This window comes from Zonotrichia albicollis, chromosome 10 (genome assembly GCF_047830755.1).
Source record: "Zonotrichia albicollis isolate bZonAlb1 chromosome 10, bZonAlb1.hap1, whole genome shotgun sequence".
Lineage (NCBI taxonomy): Eukaryota > Metazoa > Chordata > Aves > Passeriformes > Passerellidae > Zonotrichia > Zonotrichia albicollis.
In genome coordinates, this window is record NC_133828.1 from 21,201,311 (window position 1) to 21,222,903 (window position 21,593).

Here is a 21,593-nt window from a genome sequence, read left to right on the forward strand (position 1 = left end):
ACTATTCTATACAGAAAAAACGTCTCCTGACACTGATGGAGTTAAGTGAAAAGGCTTTAAAGTGCAGCTAATTATTCTCTCATTTCATTAGTCAGTCCTTTATCAGTTTCTACATGACCATCCTCTGCTCCTGGCTTTTGTTTACTGTTAACCTTTTTTACAGAGGAGTCTTATTCCACAGTCTCTTCTTCCGATATTTCCATCCAAGAACAATACTTTGATGAGTTCACCACATGAAGGAAGCCAGTATCTATTCTGATCAATGCTTTACCTTGGATTCCAGGAGCAAATTTATGGAATGATTTTCTGCTGCACTCCTACAGTGGGCGACAATTACAAGTATCCAGGGAAGCCACAAAGTTACTCTACTGAGGAACCAATTTCCAAATACTGTACAAAGAAACTAAGCTCCTTCCGTCTCATTTGTAACTAATTTTCTCCATGATTTTTGCAATCACGCTTCCACAGTGAGCAAGATACTGACAGGAAGTGATTTCTAAGACTCAAACCCCTGTATTTCAGAAGTTACTCAATTGTTTACAGTATAGAGAAAAGAATCATTGGCAGTGTGTGAGGTTGGAGGGCAATGAAATTCTTCCCATACAGATGTGCTTCCCCTTCAGACTTCACTGACCATTTATTTACCTAAGGATTGAGTTCCAACTGTTTCTGGTTTTTCATTTATTAGTACTAAACACATGGATAAACTCAATGCATAAATATTTCTGCCATAATATAAACTATGAACTCATTCCAGAGCCCTCAATTACTGATATTTATGACATACCCTGTTTCCTCCATGATGCAACCACCCCAGGATTCAGTGCAGTCACACTCTTCTCAGACAAGACCAAAATACAACAGAAAAGGAGAAAAGTTATAAATATGCTTACAATAAATATAAAGTACTATAAAAATGGAGCTTGACTAATTATACAAAGATTTGATGGTTGCTTGGCTGTACAAACTCTAGCCCCAAAAAGGAAACCAGCCCACTTGAAGACATACTAACACCTTAAATAAATACAATACTTTCAGATTACAATATCTGCATGTTCTTAAGACTCAACACAAAATTTTAGGCACTACACAAAGCTAAAAATAGTTGGCAACAACCTTCCCTCCATGCTCTCAAAACAGGCAGCACAAGGCTGTTTGCAGTACACATAATATTGATGATTTTAAATGTTCAGATTTTCTCCTCCCTAAAAATACAGAATACCCTGAAAGAGGATTGTTACTGGACAGGACAGGCTTTTTCCCTTTAGCATAAATTTAACAGTAATATGCCAATCAGCCAACCAAACATTCATTCAAAAAAGTAGTTGAATGAAAATGGATTTACAGTTTACTTACAGCTATAGCATGTAAGTCAACAGTGACCAAATTCATAACACAAAAACAAAAGATCAGCACCTTATGGTTGGTAAAACAGAAGCTGCAAACTGCCCATAAAAACGATCTACCCAAGATAGATGTACCATAGTTACTACTGGAAATCCAGAGTTTCTCCGTGGAAAATATTTAGAAATCATTTATGTGGTTATTTCTTCTCTCCCCAGGCCTTTCACTAATCTTTCTCTATAAAGGGCATCCAAATAAGGACACTAAGCTATCAGATAAAAAACCTCTATTTTTCAGTTTAAAAATATTCTGATTTCCAAACTGTATCAACTTTGTTTTATCTGTAAAGCAATTATATAGAAAATAGTTTAGCAATTTGCTAGTTTACATAATTCAAAAGCAATGCTTTACAAAACAATATTCCTCAGCATGGTTTCCAAACTCACAGATTTTTGCAGTGATCCACAATAAAGCCAACATTATCATTCACATTTTTAAAGAGGAAACAGAGAGCAGGTAGGCAAACTCCTTACAAGATGCAAGTGAAAAACCAAACAATTTTCTTTAGCCCTGAAAAGGGGTTTGCAGCAGTTTTTGTAGCAACACTCTACACATGTTAAGGTAACACAAATCTGGTCTGACTGTGAAAAAGCAAGATAACAAGTTGAGCAAATGTCACACTGGACTAGGTTATAACTCCTTACCATTTCTTCAATTGTAAATCAGGTATTTTTGCATTTCAAGAAGTCAGCCATTGTTCTATTGGACTTACAAATTTCATGATGATAGACAATGAGATCTAAATTAAATTAATGGTGTTTTTACCAATATACCTTTGAATATTGGTTATGAATCTAACCTCGACACAGGACATCACTGAGGTCATGCAAAATGTCACTAAACTGGCAGCTCTTATTTTGGTGAGGCTGAAATTTCACTACCTATATTTCCAAAAGCAGCAATTCTTGTTCTATAGTTACAGCAATTTTGGCATTTCTTTCAAACACAGTAAAGGAAGTGTTTGTATTTAGCTAAGGAAGACAAAAGACTCCATGTACATACTCGGTTTCCTGGCAGCTGGCTCCCATTGTATTCCAAGATTCTGAGCAAGACTCTGGGCTAGTTCCTGTGCCATGGGCAAAGGGAGGCCATACTGCATTCCAAGAGAAGCACAATTACAAAGAAACAAAAACCCCATTAGTTATGGTAATGAACACTGCACTGGCTCATTCTACCTTACTACATACCTACTATTTCAAAATTCAGTGCAGTCAATCACAATTCTGTGTGCATATAAAGAAAATAAACTCAATAAAGTACATAACAAATAAAATATTCCTCTCCTAATCTCAGGCAATCTCTCCCCACTGGTTAATCTAAAGAAAGAAGTTTATTTGATATATATGCAGTACAGTTTTGTAATAGTAGGATTTAACCCACATAAAACCAGGAGAATTTCATTATCAACTTAACTCTGCACTGAGGGGAAAAAATAACAATAATAGTCAAAAAAACAATACACAGGGACAATTTGTTTTCTAATTGCATTGTTAAAAAAATTCTGGAAGAATCAGATGACATTGGTACTTCAGAAGATCAAGTGTCTCACAGTGGTAAGACAAAGAGTATTCAGTACTGTGTTTCAAATACTCCTAAGATTTTTGGGTCTAAATTTCTGTTAAATATAATAAAAGGCAATTTAAGTTCTTTTTAAGAGAATAATGCAGACAGGAGAAATACTTTCTAAAAAGAAAGGCATGCTCAGCAGTAGTTTGATGATGATCAAGAATGCTGGCTGTGAGAATACTAACTTTTTAATATGTAAATTATCTTTAAAACCCTGGGTACTGAAACATATGAACTTGTAAGATTTTAATGTAGAGATTCTACTTTATTTCACTTTAGTCATGAAAAAAAAATTACCTCATTCACTCCTACTCCTCTGGCCACAGAGCAAACACCTCCAAAGTAACTTAAGCTGCTCCTTTTGTAATGAAATGTCACATTCCTTACAAACAAATAAAAATGAAGAAACTATAACACGTTGACATTGAGCACCAAGAGCTTATTGAAAGAGCATACTCTCACACATACTATGATAGATTGCATGTACATTCATCAATTTCTAGCATAACAAGCAACTGCAAGTTTACAGAATACCAACACTGAAAGAGGTGGTTTTATGTAAACTTTGACACAAATACTATTTTTCTCTTCTAGAGTCAGAATCAGCCTTAACCCACACACAAACCAAGCACAGAAAGCTTGAGTGCCAGACTCCTAAGACAACACCGTAATAACATTTCTTTAAAAAGTTCACAATATATTCCAATTTATGATTTGTCATGAAGGAATTCTGTTCTGAAATGTACCAGTACTGAGAACTTTAAAAATTATTATCTCAATCCAAAGTAATTTAAGTTTTAAATCCCAATGAAAAGACTGAGAAGTACACCTAAAGGGAAAGTAATTTAATACTGCTCTTTAACCTTGCCTCCTTTCATTTATTGTTAGTAAGCTCCAAATAATTTAGTTAAGTGATGTAATCTGGAAGATCTACATTATTCAATAAAATGCCTATAAATTACTATGAATTACACCTATTTTAACTTCATAGTCATAACAATAAATCTACACAGCCTACAAACAACCTATAGTGATCCTGCATGGTGTATGAATGACCTGACCTTTGAAAATTGATGGGTTTTTTTAAAATGACAGATTACCCCATACAGGTACATCTTTGTTTTTCAGAACATTCTAACAGCCATCAGAACTTTCAGACTGCAGCTTAACTAAACACTTACAGCCAGGGGCTTTACAACAGACAGGACCGCAGGCACTTTTGGAAATGTTCTATTTCACCTCTCCCCAGCTCCAAGGAGGCTGAGCTGGAGCTTGCCATGTTCCACTAGCTTTGGAACATCTCCAAGCATGGGCACTCCATAGTCTCTGTTCCAGCATCTGACCAACTTCACAATGAAAGGGTTTTTTTGCCCTGTGTTTAAATGGAACTTCTTGTATTTCAGGTTGGATTTGATACTTTTCACCATGAGAAGAGCCTGTTTGCTGGCAAACTCTTCAGCAGGTGACACAAAACATGCATGGAAGTCACTAAGAGTGCATGTCAGCAGCACTGTGCCTGTATTATGAAGAACAAAATCAGTGTTGTATTGTGATGCCTGTATTAAGGAAATCTGGAGGAAATTCTTCATCCCCTATTTTTATCTTCTTCTGCAAAATATGAACTACAGAAGAAAATATATTCACCATGGAAGACATTAGTTACTCCATCCTCACAGTATGTCATGCTGCTGGGAGACAGCTTAAGATCTTTCCCTATGCTGCACAGGGGAGCACGCATTTCCTCCTATTTGCTTACAATGCCATGAAGTAAAGTAATCCTTGCTCAAGGCTGAAGTTGTGCCTAGTGATGCAAGTGGAATTTCCTCTCAAAATGCTTTGTGTCTCAGAACAATTCATTACAGCTCTAAAGAAGAAGACCTTCCATTAATAAATCATCACAGCAGCCACATGTGTGAATAAATTTACTAACTGGAACACTCTTGTGGCAACACATAATCCTGTCAGCTCTGCCCTCTCCTTATCATAACTGGAAAAGCAGCACATTACACACCTGATTAGCAAAGCTAAGTGCCCTTAAGGGCTCATCTAAAGACACTTCACATGTGACACTGTCTCCAGGTTGCAAAGACATTCAAATATCATTATATCCATCTATCCACATGACCATGGTATATACTACACCTATTAAAAACAGGTGTTAAATATCAATTAAGCTTCCTAAGGAAGGCAGATGTTGATTGATACAGAGAGTACCAACCAAAACAAGTAAGCAAGAAGAGCCAAGTGAAGCAAAGCAGCGACAGGAGCTAGCACAGTGAGCCACTGGCAGGGTACATACGAGAGCAGGTGCACAGCGTCGGCGTGCTGCTTGACGTAGTGCTGCCGGTACTTGGAGAAGTCGTGCAGCATCTGCAGGGGGTCGGGGTGAATGTTAATGCGGTCCCGGTCCGTCCACGTCTCCACAGCCACCAGCACCACCCTGGTGTTCAGCTGCTCCTTGTATATCTGAGGGCAGAGACACGACAGGCACAGGAGTAGAACACTGGGTCAAACGTGCACACTTAGCCAGTAAGAGTAAAGCGGAAGGACAAGAGGGACAAAGCAGGAGGAAAATATGAGGAAACAGTTAGCTGGCAATGCCTTGCATTTTCTAAAAGCTGATATTCTGATCCGCTTAAATTTTATATTTTAGAAGGAAAAAGAAACCAACCCTTGTTGCTCTTTTTTGTTTCTGAGCAACTCCATTGTCTTTAAAATTCTCATGGTAAATAATTTTGCCCCTGAGTTTTGCAGAAAAACTCTACAAAAAATCAGCAAGGAAGAAATGTAAAGGTACACTGGGTGATCTCAAAGAAAAAAAACTATCTCCAAGAGTAGCCAAAAACAATTAAAAGTTTTAATTGCAACTTTTAAAGTGGCAATTAAATAATGTCTCAGTTTTCCAATAAATCCAAATTTTAATTAATGCTTGATTTCCATTTATATAGTATGATCACTTAATTCTCACATTGCATGAGTGGAATTAAGGAAAAATATTTATTTGTCTATAAATGTTAATGTTACCGTAGCAATAGACGGGAAACAATCAGGCATTAATAATAACAAAACAGTTTTAAAATATGCATTTTAACATTGTGCATGATACTTGACTCTGACACAAAACTACTGCTGTCTTTGGGTTCAGTTCAAAAAATGCCAAATTTTAATAACTAAGGTTATGCAGAACTTATAGGTCTACAAAAGATGTATTCCTTATCTGTCCTGACCAGAAACCCAGTTTTGTATCAGGGCAGAGTTATCCTTATTAAAAAATCAATGTATAATATTCAGCTTAGGAAAAAAAAAAAAAGAGAAATTTAAAACCAAGAGATAGGAACCAGCTAAGCCCAGTTTTGTCCAAGACCTTGGAAGGAAAAGAGTATTAGCATGCTTGAATCTCAGGGAGAGATGTTCTCAGGCTGAGAACATACATAGAAAATGGTTTACAACATGAGCAAACCCAATGAAATTAAACTGCCTGGAATGACATAGGGGTGAATCAATAAAGACTTTATTTCTGTTTGCCTGGAGGAAAACTCTATTTCCTGAAGCAAACAGCAACAAAAAAATGGAAGAGGGGGCAGAGAACCTGAAGGCCTCTGAAAGCCATTATCCTATTGCCAGCAATAAATCAGTAAGAAATACAGCCCACAGCCTATGGACACAAGGGACTAACAAGGCAGAAAATCCTGCTATTTTTCATGCTTTATTTAAAGAAAACACCCAATAAGATGTCATTTTGTAAGATTTCTATGAAGGGACTGAATTCTACACAAGAATGAAGCCTGTGTTTCTGCATACACACAGATAAAAATGGAAAAACCAGACATAATAAGAGAAAGAAAAGGTGGATTAAATAACTTTTGTTAAAATGAAGAGGAAAGAGAAAGAAATAATTATCAGATGAGGAAAAAATAAAGATGTCACCTTTTCTTTGGGTATGTCCAATATATATTGCAGAAATATTACAATTATTTATATTTTATATGGTCTAATAATTTTTCAGATCATTACAGAAAAATATACCAACACACTTCTGGTATTTCATGTATTATAAATATATTCACCTAAATTTTGAATATACATCCAGTACACTTGATATGTAAGAACAAATACTGCATTGTTTCCTCCAAGTCAAACTGCTGACAATGTTTTGGACTGAATCATATCACACAGCTCCACTGGTATCAATAATGTCACATGGAAAAGGGACTCAGAGTCAGCATTTGGCACCCTCTTTATTCCTCCGTACTAGAAAATCTACCTGCTTTCACTACATATAGAGCTCTTAAACATGTGTGATCATTACATATGCAGCAAAAAGAGGAAAAAAACCCTCCCAAATTAATTTTACCACAAATACTACTTTTAGTTTATATGCTGTATGCAAAATTGTATTAAATTTAGCACAGATACAAGTAAGGTATCTGTGTCAGTTCCACCCATTTATAATGTAGTACAGTGGCATTTTGTTTGTTTTTAAGATATAGAGATTTATAAAGCAGATTATTTTACTCACACTGGCTTTTTCTTCCAATAGATATATGTATCCCTTGTGAGCTATACTTGCAGTTTCAATCACTTGTAGTTAGATACAAATATACATTTGATTAAATCTCATTCTTAATTAGTGACAGATAATGAAATCACCCCTGCCAAAGACAAACTCTGAGAGTTGCAAGCTTTAAGAAAAATGCCACAGATAATCTGATAGTTTCTTATACATTCACCCCAGGCTATTCTTCTGCAGAGGAACTAGAAGTGCACTTTAAAGTGTAATTGAAATTTGATATCTGAAAATGGCAGCATTTTTAACACAGTGCTGAAGTAGAAGCCAGTGAATCAGTTTTCAGAAGAAATATTGATACTTACAGCATCTACAAGGTTTACCACAGACTTTGCAAAATTGTTTGTGTATGCAGTTGAAGAACGGTGCCTTTTGAACTAAAAGAAGAGAAAGTAGAACACAGTGAGAATTTAAATATTTATTACTAATTCTTTATTTTTACAGCATGAAAGTAAAATTAATAATTTAAGAAAGAGTAATGGGAAAACTCAAAAAACCTTTCAGATCACAGCCTATACCTCTTATTCAAGAATCCCTGGAAGATAAAGGGAGCTATGTATGTTATGCAGCCTTTCCCAACTGCAAAAGGAGCATTTAACCATAAGAAATACTATGTTTAGAATCAGAGTTCAAATGTTTGAGACAAAATTACAGGTAAACAGGAACACAAACATGAGCTCAAAATTGAGAGGATGCTTTACCCATTAAAATTATTTAATCTGATGAGTTACATATCAGACTGTAGTAGCCACGTTCCATCACTTTAATTATAAGACATGAAGATGAAGCATTTACCACTTATCCTGTGCATAGCTCTTTGCAAAGGCAAAATGGAAGGGGAAGCACATGGTAAAAGTAAATACGTGTTTGAACATTAAAACAGTTAAGCTGAATATCTTAAATCCTAACTTCACTTTTTTTAAATAGACCTAGATGAGCTGTATTACAAGTTCTGCTTCACAATGTCTGTGCATGTTATTACAATGGTTTCATGTGTTTCCTTATCCTGCCTCAAAAGCCCCTTCTGTTCCAAGTCAAATTTTTTAAAGATGCAGCTATGGTATCTGAACACGAATCCATATGACTTTCAAGAAACTGTAAAACTATAACCCAAGATTATATTACACAGTATGATTTGCAGATAGGAAAAATAGGTCTTCAAAATTTCACAGAAAATGAACATGAAATTGCTTAGAACAGGGGAGAAAACCCTTTATCAAAAAACGTATTAATTTCAGCTACTGGCTAAAAGCAACAAGTCTCATTGCCTCACAGTGCTCCATGAAATTGTCAGTTATTCTCTGTGAAACACAGTACTTCAAAAGAGGCCTTGGAAGAAGAGACTCTTCAGTGAGCAACTGAGTAGCTGCTCAGGTATGCTGCTAGTAGGTGTCCAGGATGCACACTGAGAGGAGCACTATGGCATGGACTGCTCCCAGAGAACAATGACAGTGGGGAAGGGGGAAAGGCTGCCTTTGGCTTTTTGTTTTGAGCCAATCCCAAACCTTTCCAAAAGTTGAAAGGTAAAGTAATATGCTTTGAAAATGTTCTTGGTTTTCATGAAAGAATTAAAATGCTAAAATCAACAGTAATATACCACGTAATGTGGTAAAACACAGATTCTAAATGAAATTAACCTAAACCAGTAAAAAAACACAACAACCTAATTTAATGTGTTGAGATATCTTTATTGCTAGAGGAAAGGAAATGCTGTGAAAATACACAGTATTAACCATTTAACACAATGATCAAGGAGGTTTAAGATACTTCTTCCATTGAAGACCTTTGCTGCAGGGGAAGCATGCCCTCTCCTGGTAAGCAGAAAACCTTGAAAGTCTATTTAGTGAGCTCCTGGACATGCAAGATGTGACTCCTGACTGTGAACACTTTCCTAAGTATGTCCATTTTATTCTTTGAAAATATTTACTATCTGTTTCTAAGTCACTGATGAGTATGAAGCAAAAAGTCTTGTGCTATAAGTTCTGGCAAATAAAGCTTTAAAGGAGACAAGAGTGTCTGTAATAAGTGTAGTGAGCACCTTCAAGCACATCTGCAGCACAAGAGGCCAGGAGAAAGAGACAGGCATAGGAATATTTTCTCTTCATAAGGAACACCAAGCATAGACAAAATGGCCATAATTTCAGTTACTGTGTCCAATTGCTAAATAACCAACGCCTGAACACTCCTAAGAGCAGTTTCCTACCAGGTGGCTTTACAAATGAAAACAGATTAAGAAACTTCTGTCCTGCCTTTTCCACCCATTCAAATTCCCTCCACAGTGCTAAATTAACACAGATAAAACATAGGCTATGTTTGCCCAGACTACTTCTATGATTTATTAGACAGGTGAGGGGAGGGTACATTATCTGTCTACTCAGCACTGGAACAACAATGAATTACTGCATCCTGTTCTGATATCTTCAATTTCTTGTTCTTAAATATCATCCTTTAGTGTTGACAACAGAGCCCACAACTCCATAAAGCACTGGGAAACTTGCAGCAGGGTGAGAGACATGAAAAGCTCTTTACTCGCAAATAAAATAAGTGAAAACTATTGTATCAATAAAATCTGATTAAAAAAAAAAAAAAAGTTGTGCTTACAACAAATATTGCTTAGTCTGACTTTTTCCAGTCATCCCTCAAGACAAAAAGAGGAAAAAATTGGGCTTTCCTCCCCTCATGCGTGTTGGTTTCTTTAATGACACACACTTTCTGAATCAAACAAACAACTTACCTTGCACTCCATTATCACTCCTGTTTGTAATTATGGAGTAGCCACAAAGAACAATCAGGGTTTTGTCTACATGTTTTGCTGCGTTAAAATTTAAATTAGTAAAACTAAACAAAGTAACAAATTCTGACCTCTTTCTATATAACTTCAAAGATAGGATGTAATTTTAGAACATTTAGTGTGTTTCTTCTGGACAAAAATGTTTTGTTGTTTTATTTTGTTAGTGATGGGCATATTGATTTATCCATATGATACCCAAGTGTTCCAGATTCATTCTGAATATATAATTGCCCCAGAAACTCTTAGGTAACATTAAGTTTCATTAGGTATTATGGCCTACAGTGTGTCTTACAGTACAAATGCTAATAGCTGTTGATAAATAAAATCCTGGGCCCAAAAATGGTAACAATTTATAGGCTGTACATCAGCCTACAAACTGTCACCAAAAGGAAGATTACCACTGAATTGATATACTTACCATTTTATGGTCATTTACTATCATGAGTTCCAGATATTTCATTTCTTCAAAGACACCACGAGATAACTGATGAATGAAAGAAATTCTTTGAGAAATCATGAAGATGTAGTTCTTTTCAAAAATAACTGCAGCTGATTTTTATTATATATACAAATAAAATATCTATTGTTTAGGGTATGTAAATCACTAAACAACTGGGTGAGAAATGCAAGTAGGGTAAAGGATCACAGTTCCAGTAACTTAAACACTGGCTGAGAATCTGAGCCACATCACCAGGAAAGTTCAGGGTGCACTCTTTTGGCTCCAGTGCAGACACCACCACTGCTTTCCTCCTCCTTACATTATGTATTATTCACCACAGATTTAATGAGGAAGGAAGTTACTAAAAAGATAAGCACCCTCAAAAATATGGTGTGGATTGTGCAACTCAGTGAAGAAATTCAGAATAATCTCCTTTAACTCAATTATTCCCCTAACTGATACATATGCATGTGAAGATCATGAGGACTGCCCACCGAGGTTCTCCCAGTAACCCAGTTCTGGGTGTCCTCATTTGGATTTTTGATTTAATCATGCTACTTAATGAGCCAAGTGACAATAAAGTCAGATATCTATAAAGGAGCAAAAGTTCATTCAAAATTATTCTTTATTCTCAAGTAGACAAAAAATTAAAATTCTAAAGTAATTTCCACTACTAAATTTCGATTGAATTGATGCATAACAATGTTGTGACTTTAGAAAGTTTATCATTTTTCTTCCAGATTTTCTATTTATGAAGAAAAGTCTTGTTTTCTCATTTGATAATAGTATTATGGGATAATGTTAAGCTTCTGAAACTACTTATTTCCTAAATCCTATATTCTCTTGACATTAAAAAATATAGAAATTAGTGAGTTTGATATTATAAAATGGTCTTAAGTTAGAATTATATTTCTACTTACTGCTCTCTTTCTTCTCCTTCTTCTCAGCCACTGCAGCTCAGACAGAAAAGGCCATTCAGAACTAGAGTCAGTCTCTGTAAAAATTACAATTTAAGAAGTATTTATGTACACTGTCCAAACCAAAAGCAGATTAAGATCACAAAAATTAGAAACACTCTTGCTATTCAAAAGCTCATTTTTAAAAAGATATAAGACATCAAAACTCAAGTAATTCAGAAATTTTAAAGCATGCAAGGAGAGGTGAAGAAATGATAACCTAGGCTTAGAATATATATACATTTTCTTCTATCTCATTGCCTCAGTAACATTAATATCACTGATTAAATTCAGTGATTTTCAGAGAAAAGCTAAATACACGTCTGGGGATGAAAGTCTTACAGCTGCCTTTTGAAAAATCTATAACCCGTGGCAATAATTTTGAAACAAGACAGGTAAATATCTATTTTTCAAGATTTTCTAAATAATCAGCAATTTTATAAACACTCCTAGCCTAATACTCAAATTTTCCAAGTTATACATACAATTATTTCCAATATTTAAAAACTCATAAGCAAAAACATACCAAGGTCCCGCAACTGCTTGGAGGTTTGTGTTCCATAAGTTCTTTGGATGATATGTGGCCTACTTTTACTTTCCTAAAAAGAAAAATATATGAAATTTTCTTCTAATTAATAACATCAAGTGAAAAATGCGGCACTTCTTTCAGTATCTATAATTTTCCAGTCACTACAGCAGCATTAGTTATTTGTCACATACTATACATATACTGCCAAGTACAAACTAGAGCGAGACAAGCTTGAGAACTGTGGCACAGCATCTGCAATTTATTCCACAGACCAAGCAGGATACAAACCTTGAGAATTCTCTGTCCCAATGCTGCAAAAACATTTCACTAAAAATCACTCAGAAATATACCTAGTTTTCTACTGTCTGTGAGACTTTGGCAGCTGTATTAACAGCTGAAGTTTTAGAAATGGTTGTACACATAAAACATGAAACACAAAAAAAAAAAAAGGAAAATACTTGCATAAATGCAATCCTATATGCTGATCCAGCATAATCTTATATTTGAATATGCTGGATCACAATCATTTAAGCTACACAATGGTCACTGACTTAAGACATACAAAGTTTAAGATACCCAGATGTAATTATCTATTTAAGTATGCTTTTTGTGGACTCATGGCAGGCCAAGAGCAATCCCATGCAGCTATTTAGAGAGGAATGTACAAATGAGTTTTAGAGATCCTTTAAATGAATTTATAAACACTTTCCTTCAAGTACTAGAGCAAATTGATAAACACTTTTTGACAGTCCATAATCATGTGCTATGGGAACGGGTTTTACTTGTCTGTTCCCAGCATCTAAATGATCAGCAGCAAGTAGGAAACAAAGGATTAAAGAAAAGCAGAAAAAATTGTAGGTAAATAATAATTACATAATTGCCACCTTAAACAAATTCAAATCAACTGTTTTAAAATATTTTTCATTTTCATATGAATGCATGAGACATATCACTTATTGATACATTTCACTGAGATCTCAGTACTTTTCATTGAGATCTTTTATTTGGTATTCCTTGACCATGCTCCCAAACCAAATAAATTAGACAAAAATAAACTTACTGCAGTGTGGGTCAGATCCATTGGTTCTATTAAGTACAAATAAGTACTGTCTTCAAACATGCCACTAGAACATGGAGAAAAAGAAGTGATATTTAGGATTACAAGGCAATCAGTTTGACTGCAGGATATCAACTTTGATAAGACAAAACCAAAAATAGGGCTGAAAAACTGACCAATATTAAAAATGTGTTCATTACTACCACCTGTAGCTAAAGCCAAGACTGGAGGATTATTAAGATATTTGGCACTTTTTAATGGACTAACAGTAAATGTAGTGGCATTGCAATGATAAAATACCAAAAGGGGTAAAGACTTGACCTTGGAAAAAGGAAGTCCTACGACACACCCTGAGCATGCAAAATATATAATCAACAGCTGAGCTGAACTTAGCAGGAACTAATGCTAATATCTTGCATTTTTCCCTTGTACAATCTAACAAAAAGATCGACTTTTCTATGATAGAATCATATATGAATACTGAGCATACAAACTGCTGAAATATAATGATTTTTTATCCTTTACCATAATGAGTCATCAGGGGAAATATTTACCTGCACTTATTGTATTCAAAGGTTTCTTGAGACAGCATCAAAACGCTAATTCCAATGATAATAAGAACAATCTCAAAACATAAAAAAATCTTTGAGCCTGTAGTGTTTCAGTTCCTTCTATATTAAGAGACAATATTAAAGAATAATAATTAGTTATAGCCTTGCTTAAAAAATGAGAACATGCACTTACTGAAGTCCATTACAAGTTGAAAGAGCAACTTTGGAATCCTTCACACCTCTGATATTTCCATGGTAGTAACAATGCTCTCCCCCCTAAAAATTTTTAAAAACAAACAAACAAACACACATACAAAATTATCCTGATTTAATGTGTGTTGCATAAAACCAATGCCAAAAATATCTAACAGTAACAATACACATTAACCTCACTTATGTACTTGTCTTTACCATCTATCAGCAGTAAGCTCAGGTAAATTAAAAAGTATTCTCAAAAAATTTTATTAAAAACCCTGAAGTGTAGTTGTCTCTCAGTCACTGCTTGAAAAACCTACTATTCATCATAAAAATACTTTTAATTCTTGTGTCATATCATCTGAACTCCAACATGCATATTAAACCCATTCTTTATGTAATGATTATAACTCGAGACAGTACAAAACATGTAAATGCTCTTTGTCTATGACAGCATTACTTCCATTGTGCATCTTACTTAATGAGTTATTCAGATTCTGATTTAAATTCCTTACAGGTTATTGTATATAATTAAATCAAAGTACTTTACAGAAAGTAATCATTCTGTGTTTACTCTTCCATCATTGAGAATACAAAAAACATGCTTTTTAACAGCTAAATTTGATTTCTTTCCTTTAAAGATGATCACCTGAGTAAAAAATTGCTGTTTGTTCTTCAGTCATCTTTGTAATTAACTACCTCTTTCATGAAAATACAGTACCTTTCATTGAGACCTCACTTCTCTAGATCCACATCAGGAAACAAAACAACCTTTTACCTGGGCATAAAAAGTATTACAAGATACTGCAAAGGACCAGAACACAGTCTTTATTTGACCTCCTACACAAATTGTGTGGGGTTCTGGGATCTTTTTATTATCTCTAATGAAGCCTTTTACACATTAACGTGACCTCAGGAGCTCTATTATCGCTCCCAAATGCAGCAATTCAGAAAACATCCCCTAGGAAGTTTGGATCAAGTTACTGCAGCATGCAAAGGTAGCCCATTTGCTGAGTCTGAAGTTCTAATATAATTTTCCAGTGAGATTCATGATTCAGCAACCGCAGTGCTCAATGCTGGTGCTGCAGCTGACAATTGCATGAGCTAGTCTAAATGCCAGAGGGAATTGTTTTCTTGCATCATTTAGCATTTTGGCCTGTTCTGCACAATACTGAGTCTTAATGGAACATCTTCCTTTGTATGTAACATGAAACTGCTTTTCTTCTTCATGGAAGAAAACAAAACAGCCTATCTCAGTGATTGCATTGCAATGGAGTGGTTTAATTCTGCCCTAATCAGCCATTTATAATTTTGAGATTCTCTACAGAAAGGGCAAAATAATGAAGCAGACAACTAATATTTGGAGAAACACAGTCTGGACTTTCTGAAGACATGAACACAACCAGAATGCTTGCTTCCCTCCACTCTAAATACAGATATCTATCATACATAATAAGCTTGCAAAAAATATTTTGGCATTTCTACCAAATACAAAGAAAGTAATTCCCTACAAATGTAGTTTATAACCTTCCTAGGAACCTTCCAGTCCTCATTTTGTTACTACAAACAAACAAAAAGACTGGTCTGGTTCCCTTAGGGCTGAACTACCTTGCAGAACTTCAATCTGGCTTCGGATCAATAGCCTATGGCACTGATTTCAATTTGGGAGCCAGTCTGACAAACAAAATTAATTAGATGTCTAGCAATATGCTGATTTTGTAATAACTCCAGAGGTTAAGGTTTCAGTTAAATCTTTCATTTTCTGTTTCATGACTGTATAATCCTTGCAGACAAAAGTCACTGGAAGACTTTTGGGTTTGTTTAAATATCTTACATTACCATTATTTTTTCTCCTTGCACTTTGTGCTAAGGACACATAAATAGTTAATGAAGATTAATCTGGTGGTGACTTCAATCCCTCCACCTGCTATATTTTACATGATGTAACTGTCCTGGCAGTAATGGATCATCTTCACTACCACCACCTACAAATGCTCACTCCTCACCCCAAAACACAGCTTTTCTTTTTTGTACAATTCCTCTTGGATCACTGAGATATCCGTACACGATGGGATCACAGTCACCTTCTATGTGTGGAAAAACACTTCTGAAGTTTATAAGTCTTGCAAAACATTTTTTCTCCCTCTTTTTTTTTTTAACATTTCATTGGCATTGTTCCCTCAGAATGACAATTTAAGATCACAATACCTTTGAAAATTTTGGTTTTCCATCTTCATAGTGGATCTCCACATAATTGGAAGATAACAAATCACTGTCAAAGAAAGGATAAATAAAGATGAGAAAACTCTGAGTACTCCTTCTATTGCTATGGGTAGGTTTGAGAGGTTTTGTTACCATTTTCAAAGCATTTTTATTTTGCTTGTACATTAGTTAAAAAAAATAAATCAAGCAGTTTATAGTTCGTAAACGGTTTGAAGGTACACTGGAAGTGAGAGTGTGGTACAGAAGGGGGAATTTCATTCTGCAATCTAATCCCCTGTATTTTAGCTTTACAATTAGATTACCAGCCTTCCAAATATGCAAAAAAATACCCCTTGGCCTTAGAACTTCTCTTGCTGACAGTATATGTATTTCAGTTCATCACAACTTTCAAATAGCTTTTCCATTCTATCTTAAAGAGTAAATAGAATGTATGTAAGGCTGAACAAATAAATACACCATTGTTATGAAGACAGGAGTGTATAATCACTTTCACAAGCTGCAAATACTCCGTTTTTTTCCAAAGACAATAGTGTTCCTTAAAAGAAAACACACAATGCAGAACCCAAAACACACTCCATAATAACCCTTTTTCTTACTTTCACTTTTTATTTTCAGACACCTTTCTCATTCTTATTTCCTTTCTAACTCTGGCAAGAAAATTTCAGAAGCATACTAATTTTCCATAATGTATAACTTACAGTTTTGTTGGTTTATTAAACTAAGCTTAGCCAGCCTGTACACATCCTGTAATAACCTCAGTGCCCCATTCACATCTCACCCTGTTACAATCAGGGTTGCAGCATAATGCCCAGGGAGAGCAAAGCAATTAAAGACATTGACTGGCCCCACCAAATATGCAAGATAAGCATTTTACTTAATGTGATCCAGAATTCTTAGCATTTTTGAAGTCTCTAAGGTACACTTGCAACTAAAAAAAAGAATTTTAAAAAATCATTAAAAGGTCTGATACTGGTACACATATCAAAACAAAAATATCATTGCTACAAATAAAAAACACCATTATGGAAGTCTGGTGTGGCAAAATAGCTCTGATGGGAATTCATGACTAAAAACAACCTATGATAATGGGTATCTCAAACTCAGATTAGGCTATTAGCAATCCTGATAACACTTTAACTCTGGGACTCCTGGCTCCTCAAATCAATTCTTCATGCCATATTTATCAGGCATTACACTCATTAGAGAGCATCCTGCAGAAGTCAGTTACCATGGTTCTCCTAGAAGCTCTTCCTCATGAAACTCACACAGCACACTCTGGGCATGCAAAACCAAGGCTAATAGCCGTGAATAATTACTGAAGTCTAATAATTTCCCTTAAACATCACTGTGAAGGCATTATTAAAATGATTTTTTTAAAAGTGCATATTTAAAAATAAATTCAGTTGCATGAAATAATTTTAACTTTGTGTCATAGTAAGCTATAAGCTTTCTGCAGAAAATACAAATGCTGTATAAATAGTTTAAGTACTTGACTGCAATGCAAATATTTATTTCTTCAACATGGCAAGATTGAAGCTTGTAAAAAGGCATACATATACAAAACAATTAGAGTGTTGATAATGTCCTTTTACTCTTTGTATTTTTCATACTTGTTATGAAGCATGAAGACTGCAGCTCCCAGTAGGGGATGGTACAGACAAGGCTACAGGTAACTGACATAAGCAAGAAAACTGAAAACTGTAATTAGAATACAAGTATTAAAAAAATTACTGAGAAGGATTAAACACAGGAACTGTGTTAACATGATAGGGCCCTGACCAGATTCCAATTTTTACAGACATTTCTGCTTTAATTCATGAAGACCATTTGGTTTCTTCAAATTCCTGGATCAGCACTTAACTACCTGTTGCCAAATCAAGCTCACAGTTTCACACCTTCTTTTTTGCCCTCTTTTAGTATGACTCTTCTATGACTGATCTCAGAACTTCTTTCTATGCTATCTAGAGCTTTTTGCATCTCGTAAGACTTGCAGTAAGTGGTATCCCCTTTGTGTACTGACTCACAACTAACTACAGTTAATTACAGCATTTCTCTCAGATTTATCTTATTTTGTATGACATAAGAGCTGCTCAAAACTTTAGTCTACCCTTTGCAGCACCTTTCCAGAATTTAGTATTCTTTTCTTGGATTTTGGTTGAGCTTCTTTTGTAACTTAGTTGGTTCCTCATCTGCCAACCTTTTCCATTCTTTAGCCTCTCAGTTCCAACTGCCAAAGAATTCCCAGTTCGGTGTTGTCCTAATACCGTGTCCCACATGACAGGATATCTAACATGGAGTACTTATGATGGAAAACTCCTGTATGTATAGACACAAATACTGCAAGTACAAAGCAGGGATGCAGAGAGTTTCCCAGTAGACTCCACACTTTTCTCATCTCCGACCTCCCCACATGTATGGGGTCTGTGTGGCAAGGTTTTGGCAGTGGGGGAGCTGTGGCAGTGGCGCTCTGAGAAGCTGCTGGGAGCTTCCCCCATCTCCAACAGAGCTGGTGCCAGCCAGCTCCAAGATGGACCTTTGGCATCTGCAGGACACAAGGCACATCAGTGGAATTCTCCATGCTGAACAAATGCCCTCCACAGAAAATTAAGGCCACTGTTTATGAAATACTTCCCAAATGCCATGCTACGAACAAAACTCGACTTTAATTTGTGAAGCATCCTTTTGGCAAATGTAAGACAGAATCCATCACCTAGAAGGTGGAGCAGAAAAGCTTTTTATAAGACTTTTGATTTCACAAAATTGTTTCTCATGCAAGGCTGGACTGGAGTGTTTATCTCTAGTTTCTGGTCATTATGTTTTTAAGCTTGCCACACAACCACCAAGGTCATGCAAGGGCTTTTTTCTCTTAACATTTCCCTCAGGACAGCAAGAATTTTGAACATTCCATTATAAAATAACAGTCAGCTGTTCCTTAAACTGTATGCTTCCCCCTTGGCAAGTACCTGATTTTTGTCAGGTACCTTGTATCACTTTGTCTCATTTCAACTATCTGCCTACACTAGCAAAACATCCAAAAGAACATCTTGCTTGCAAACATTGAGAAAGACGGGAAGGGTAAAGAAATTCGTTCTACATTTTGCTAAAACTCTGGGAATAACAACAGATGTAAAAATATACACAGAACTGCTACTGTAAATTTCCCCTACAAAACTTTTACCTGTTATTAACACTGACAAATCTGACAAAAGACAAAGTATTAAAGGAAAAAAAAAATAGAATGCTTAACCAAAATAACTTTCAAGCATTTTTTCCTACACAAAAGACATACGCAGAAGATCACTGTAATTTCACCAGGAGGTGTGATGGGGCCCTTTATGTAACTGGCATCAAAAAGAAAGGCCTAGAATACATTGATTAAGAGCTCATGTAGAACAATTGTCTGAGGAATGAAGCACAAAACTCTATGCATAAAGTAGGGGTCTCCACAGCACAAAATAACTCTTCTTCCTTCATTATCACTTACAGAATGCCTAAATTTACCTCTGAAAGGCAAACCTGAGTTTTATGAAATACATTTGCATCTAATCTACACTGGACTGTATTTTGCCACCTTTGATCCATTTTATGCCATTCACATCTTGCTTAGGGCAGAAATGCATCCAGCACAGCAAATTTGACTTTCAGTATGACAAGCACCAGAAACAGTGCAAGCTTTAACTGAAATGAGTGTCAGTCATGATCACATCAGACAGAAGTCTGTTTAGGTAGTGACACATTAGTATGTTCCTGTGCAATGAACACACAAAGTTGCAACATACTGAATGAACTAATGACAAAATAATTTGTCTGCTGTGTCCTTTTCTACAGTTCCTTCCACCCTGCCTTGTTTATCTCAGATAATTGTTCTTATTGAGCTGTCTTGCTCCCTGACTCTTCTATCTGAGAAATGCAAAATAAGCAGCAAAGGGATCTGCCATTCCCTGTAGCTGCTGCCTTTGAAGGCACAGACCAGCTGTTGAAGCAAGCAGCAGATGCTTTCTGAAGAACTCACAACCACTTCCCTGGCATGTACTTCACTGCTGATGTTTTCATTAGCAGGAGAGCTGCAGAGTAAAAGTGGCTTACCTCAGCTGGCATCTAACTATCCTGATGGAGAGAATTGATTTGTGTTGGAAAAGGCTATGAAATTACCAAAAGATATCATATACAGGTGAGCAAATTCCCTTCCTAGCAACCTAGCAGACAGCCTGCAGAAAATCAGAGTTCAGCAAGAATTACCTTTCTTGCATACTTCTTAAATTATCTTTACACTAACCTATTACCAGGCAATACTTAATTAACTATTCTGAATGTTTCAAGCTCAGTACCAGTGTCTGAGCAACCCAGTTTAGTTGAGTTATTTAGCCGAACACCCATCAGATGTTTTTGTCCATTTGACAGACAGAGTTTAGTAGCACATAAAGACGGGAAAAACAAAAAAACAAAACAGACCTTGCTGCAGTATTGTTTTAAAACAATCAAGGCATGATCATCTAATGCAATGCCCATCTACAGCCTTGTTTATATTAACAGTTTCAATTATATTCACAAACTTTGTTGAACTCACAGTTTTTAGGTGAATTTATTAAATTTCTATTGTTTATTTAAGGAATGTCATAAATACTCAAAGTTTCCTTCTGAAAAACTGTAACTAGCTTTCCCATTTTCATTTTTAAAAGAATGAAATTTTATTTTAAAAAAGAATTATAAAAAAACCCCAAGAATCAAGTAGTTTCTCAAATAATTCAGTTATTGCCCTCCTGTTTTTTAAATTAGGCTAACATTGTAACCTCCTCTGGGACCATTCTCCAGCTAATTCAGTCCTACAGAAACATACACCGCAAAGAATAAACACCAATTATAAGGTTTAAACAATTAGATAAACTTTTCTCTTACGTTGGCTGCACTTCACAAAAGAAACTAACTTTCCACCACAGTCATCATCTTTTAATATCTCAAATTGTTAAGTCATGTGGTCAAATGCAGTGGGGATGGGTTTTTTCAGTTCATGTCAAAGAGGCCAAACATTTTTTCTATGATATCTTCATGGAAAAGAAATCCATTTTCCTGGAAACTGAGTCTCCTAGAAAGATGGACCTCTACAGAGAAAAGAAGGAAAAGCTAAAAAATACAGACTGATTTTGGTGATTTCTTTTTCCTCCCCTTCCCCAAGAATCCTAAATTTTGAGGCAAGTTATCCATAGGAAGGGAGAGAAATTTTTGTCTTTGGGTTTCCCCTCTGTTTCTGCCCATATCAATTAACTAATTTCCTATTCTTGGGTGTGTCTCAGCCCCCACGGTCCCACTGGGTGAAG

At 35.6% G+C, this 21,593-nt stretch overlaps 2 protein-coding genes across 7 annotated transcripts in view; one reads left to right on the top strand and one right to left on the bottom strand.

Moving 5' to 3' along the window:
- DYTN (dystrotelin) overlaps positions 1-6,286 on the top strand; it is a 78,838-nt gene extending 72,552 nt beyond the window's left edge. Inside the window, exon 15 of the mRNA XM_026791685.2 lies at positions 4,374-6,286. The gene's annotated coding sequence lies outside the window, so the exon portion shown is untranslated. The remainder of the gene's footprint in view (positions 1-4,373) is intronic.
- ADAM23 (ADAM metallopeptidase domain 23) overlaps positions 1-21,593 on the bottom strand; it is a 64,027-nt gene that overhangs the window by 27,713 nt on the left and 14,721 nt on the right. For all 6 annotated transcript variants that reach the window (XM_005484154.4, XM_005484153.4, XM_005484156.4 and 3 more), the window contains exons 4-14: positions 16,264-16,327; positions 14,054-14,136; positions 13,313-13,376; positions 12,250-12,322; positions 11,688-11,761; positions 10,747-10,812; positions 7,843-7,914; positions 5,270-5,436; positions 3,268-3,352; positions 2,407-2,497; positions 788-836 (exon numbers count right to left, since the gene is read on the bottom strand). In XM_005484154.4, coding sequence (XP_005484211.2) covers positions 788-836; positions 2,407-2,497; positions 3,268-3,352; positions 5,270-5,436; positions 7,843-7,914; positions 10,747-10,812; positions 11,688-11,761; positions 12,250-12,322; positions 13,313-13,376; positions 14,054-14,136; positions 16,264-16,327 — 888 coding nt within the window. The remainder of the gene's footprint in view (positions 1-787; positions 837-2,406; positions 2,498-3,267; positions 3,353-5,269; positions 5,437-7,842; positions 7,915-10,746; positions 10,813-11,687; positions 11,762-12,249; positions 12,323-13,312; positions 13,377-14,053; positions 14,137-16,263; positions 16,328-21,593) is intronic.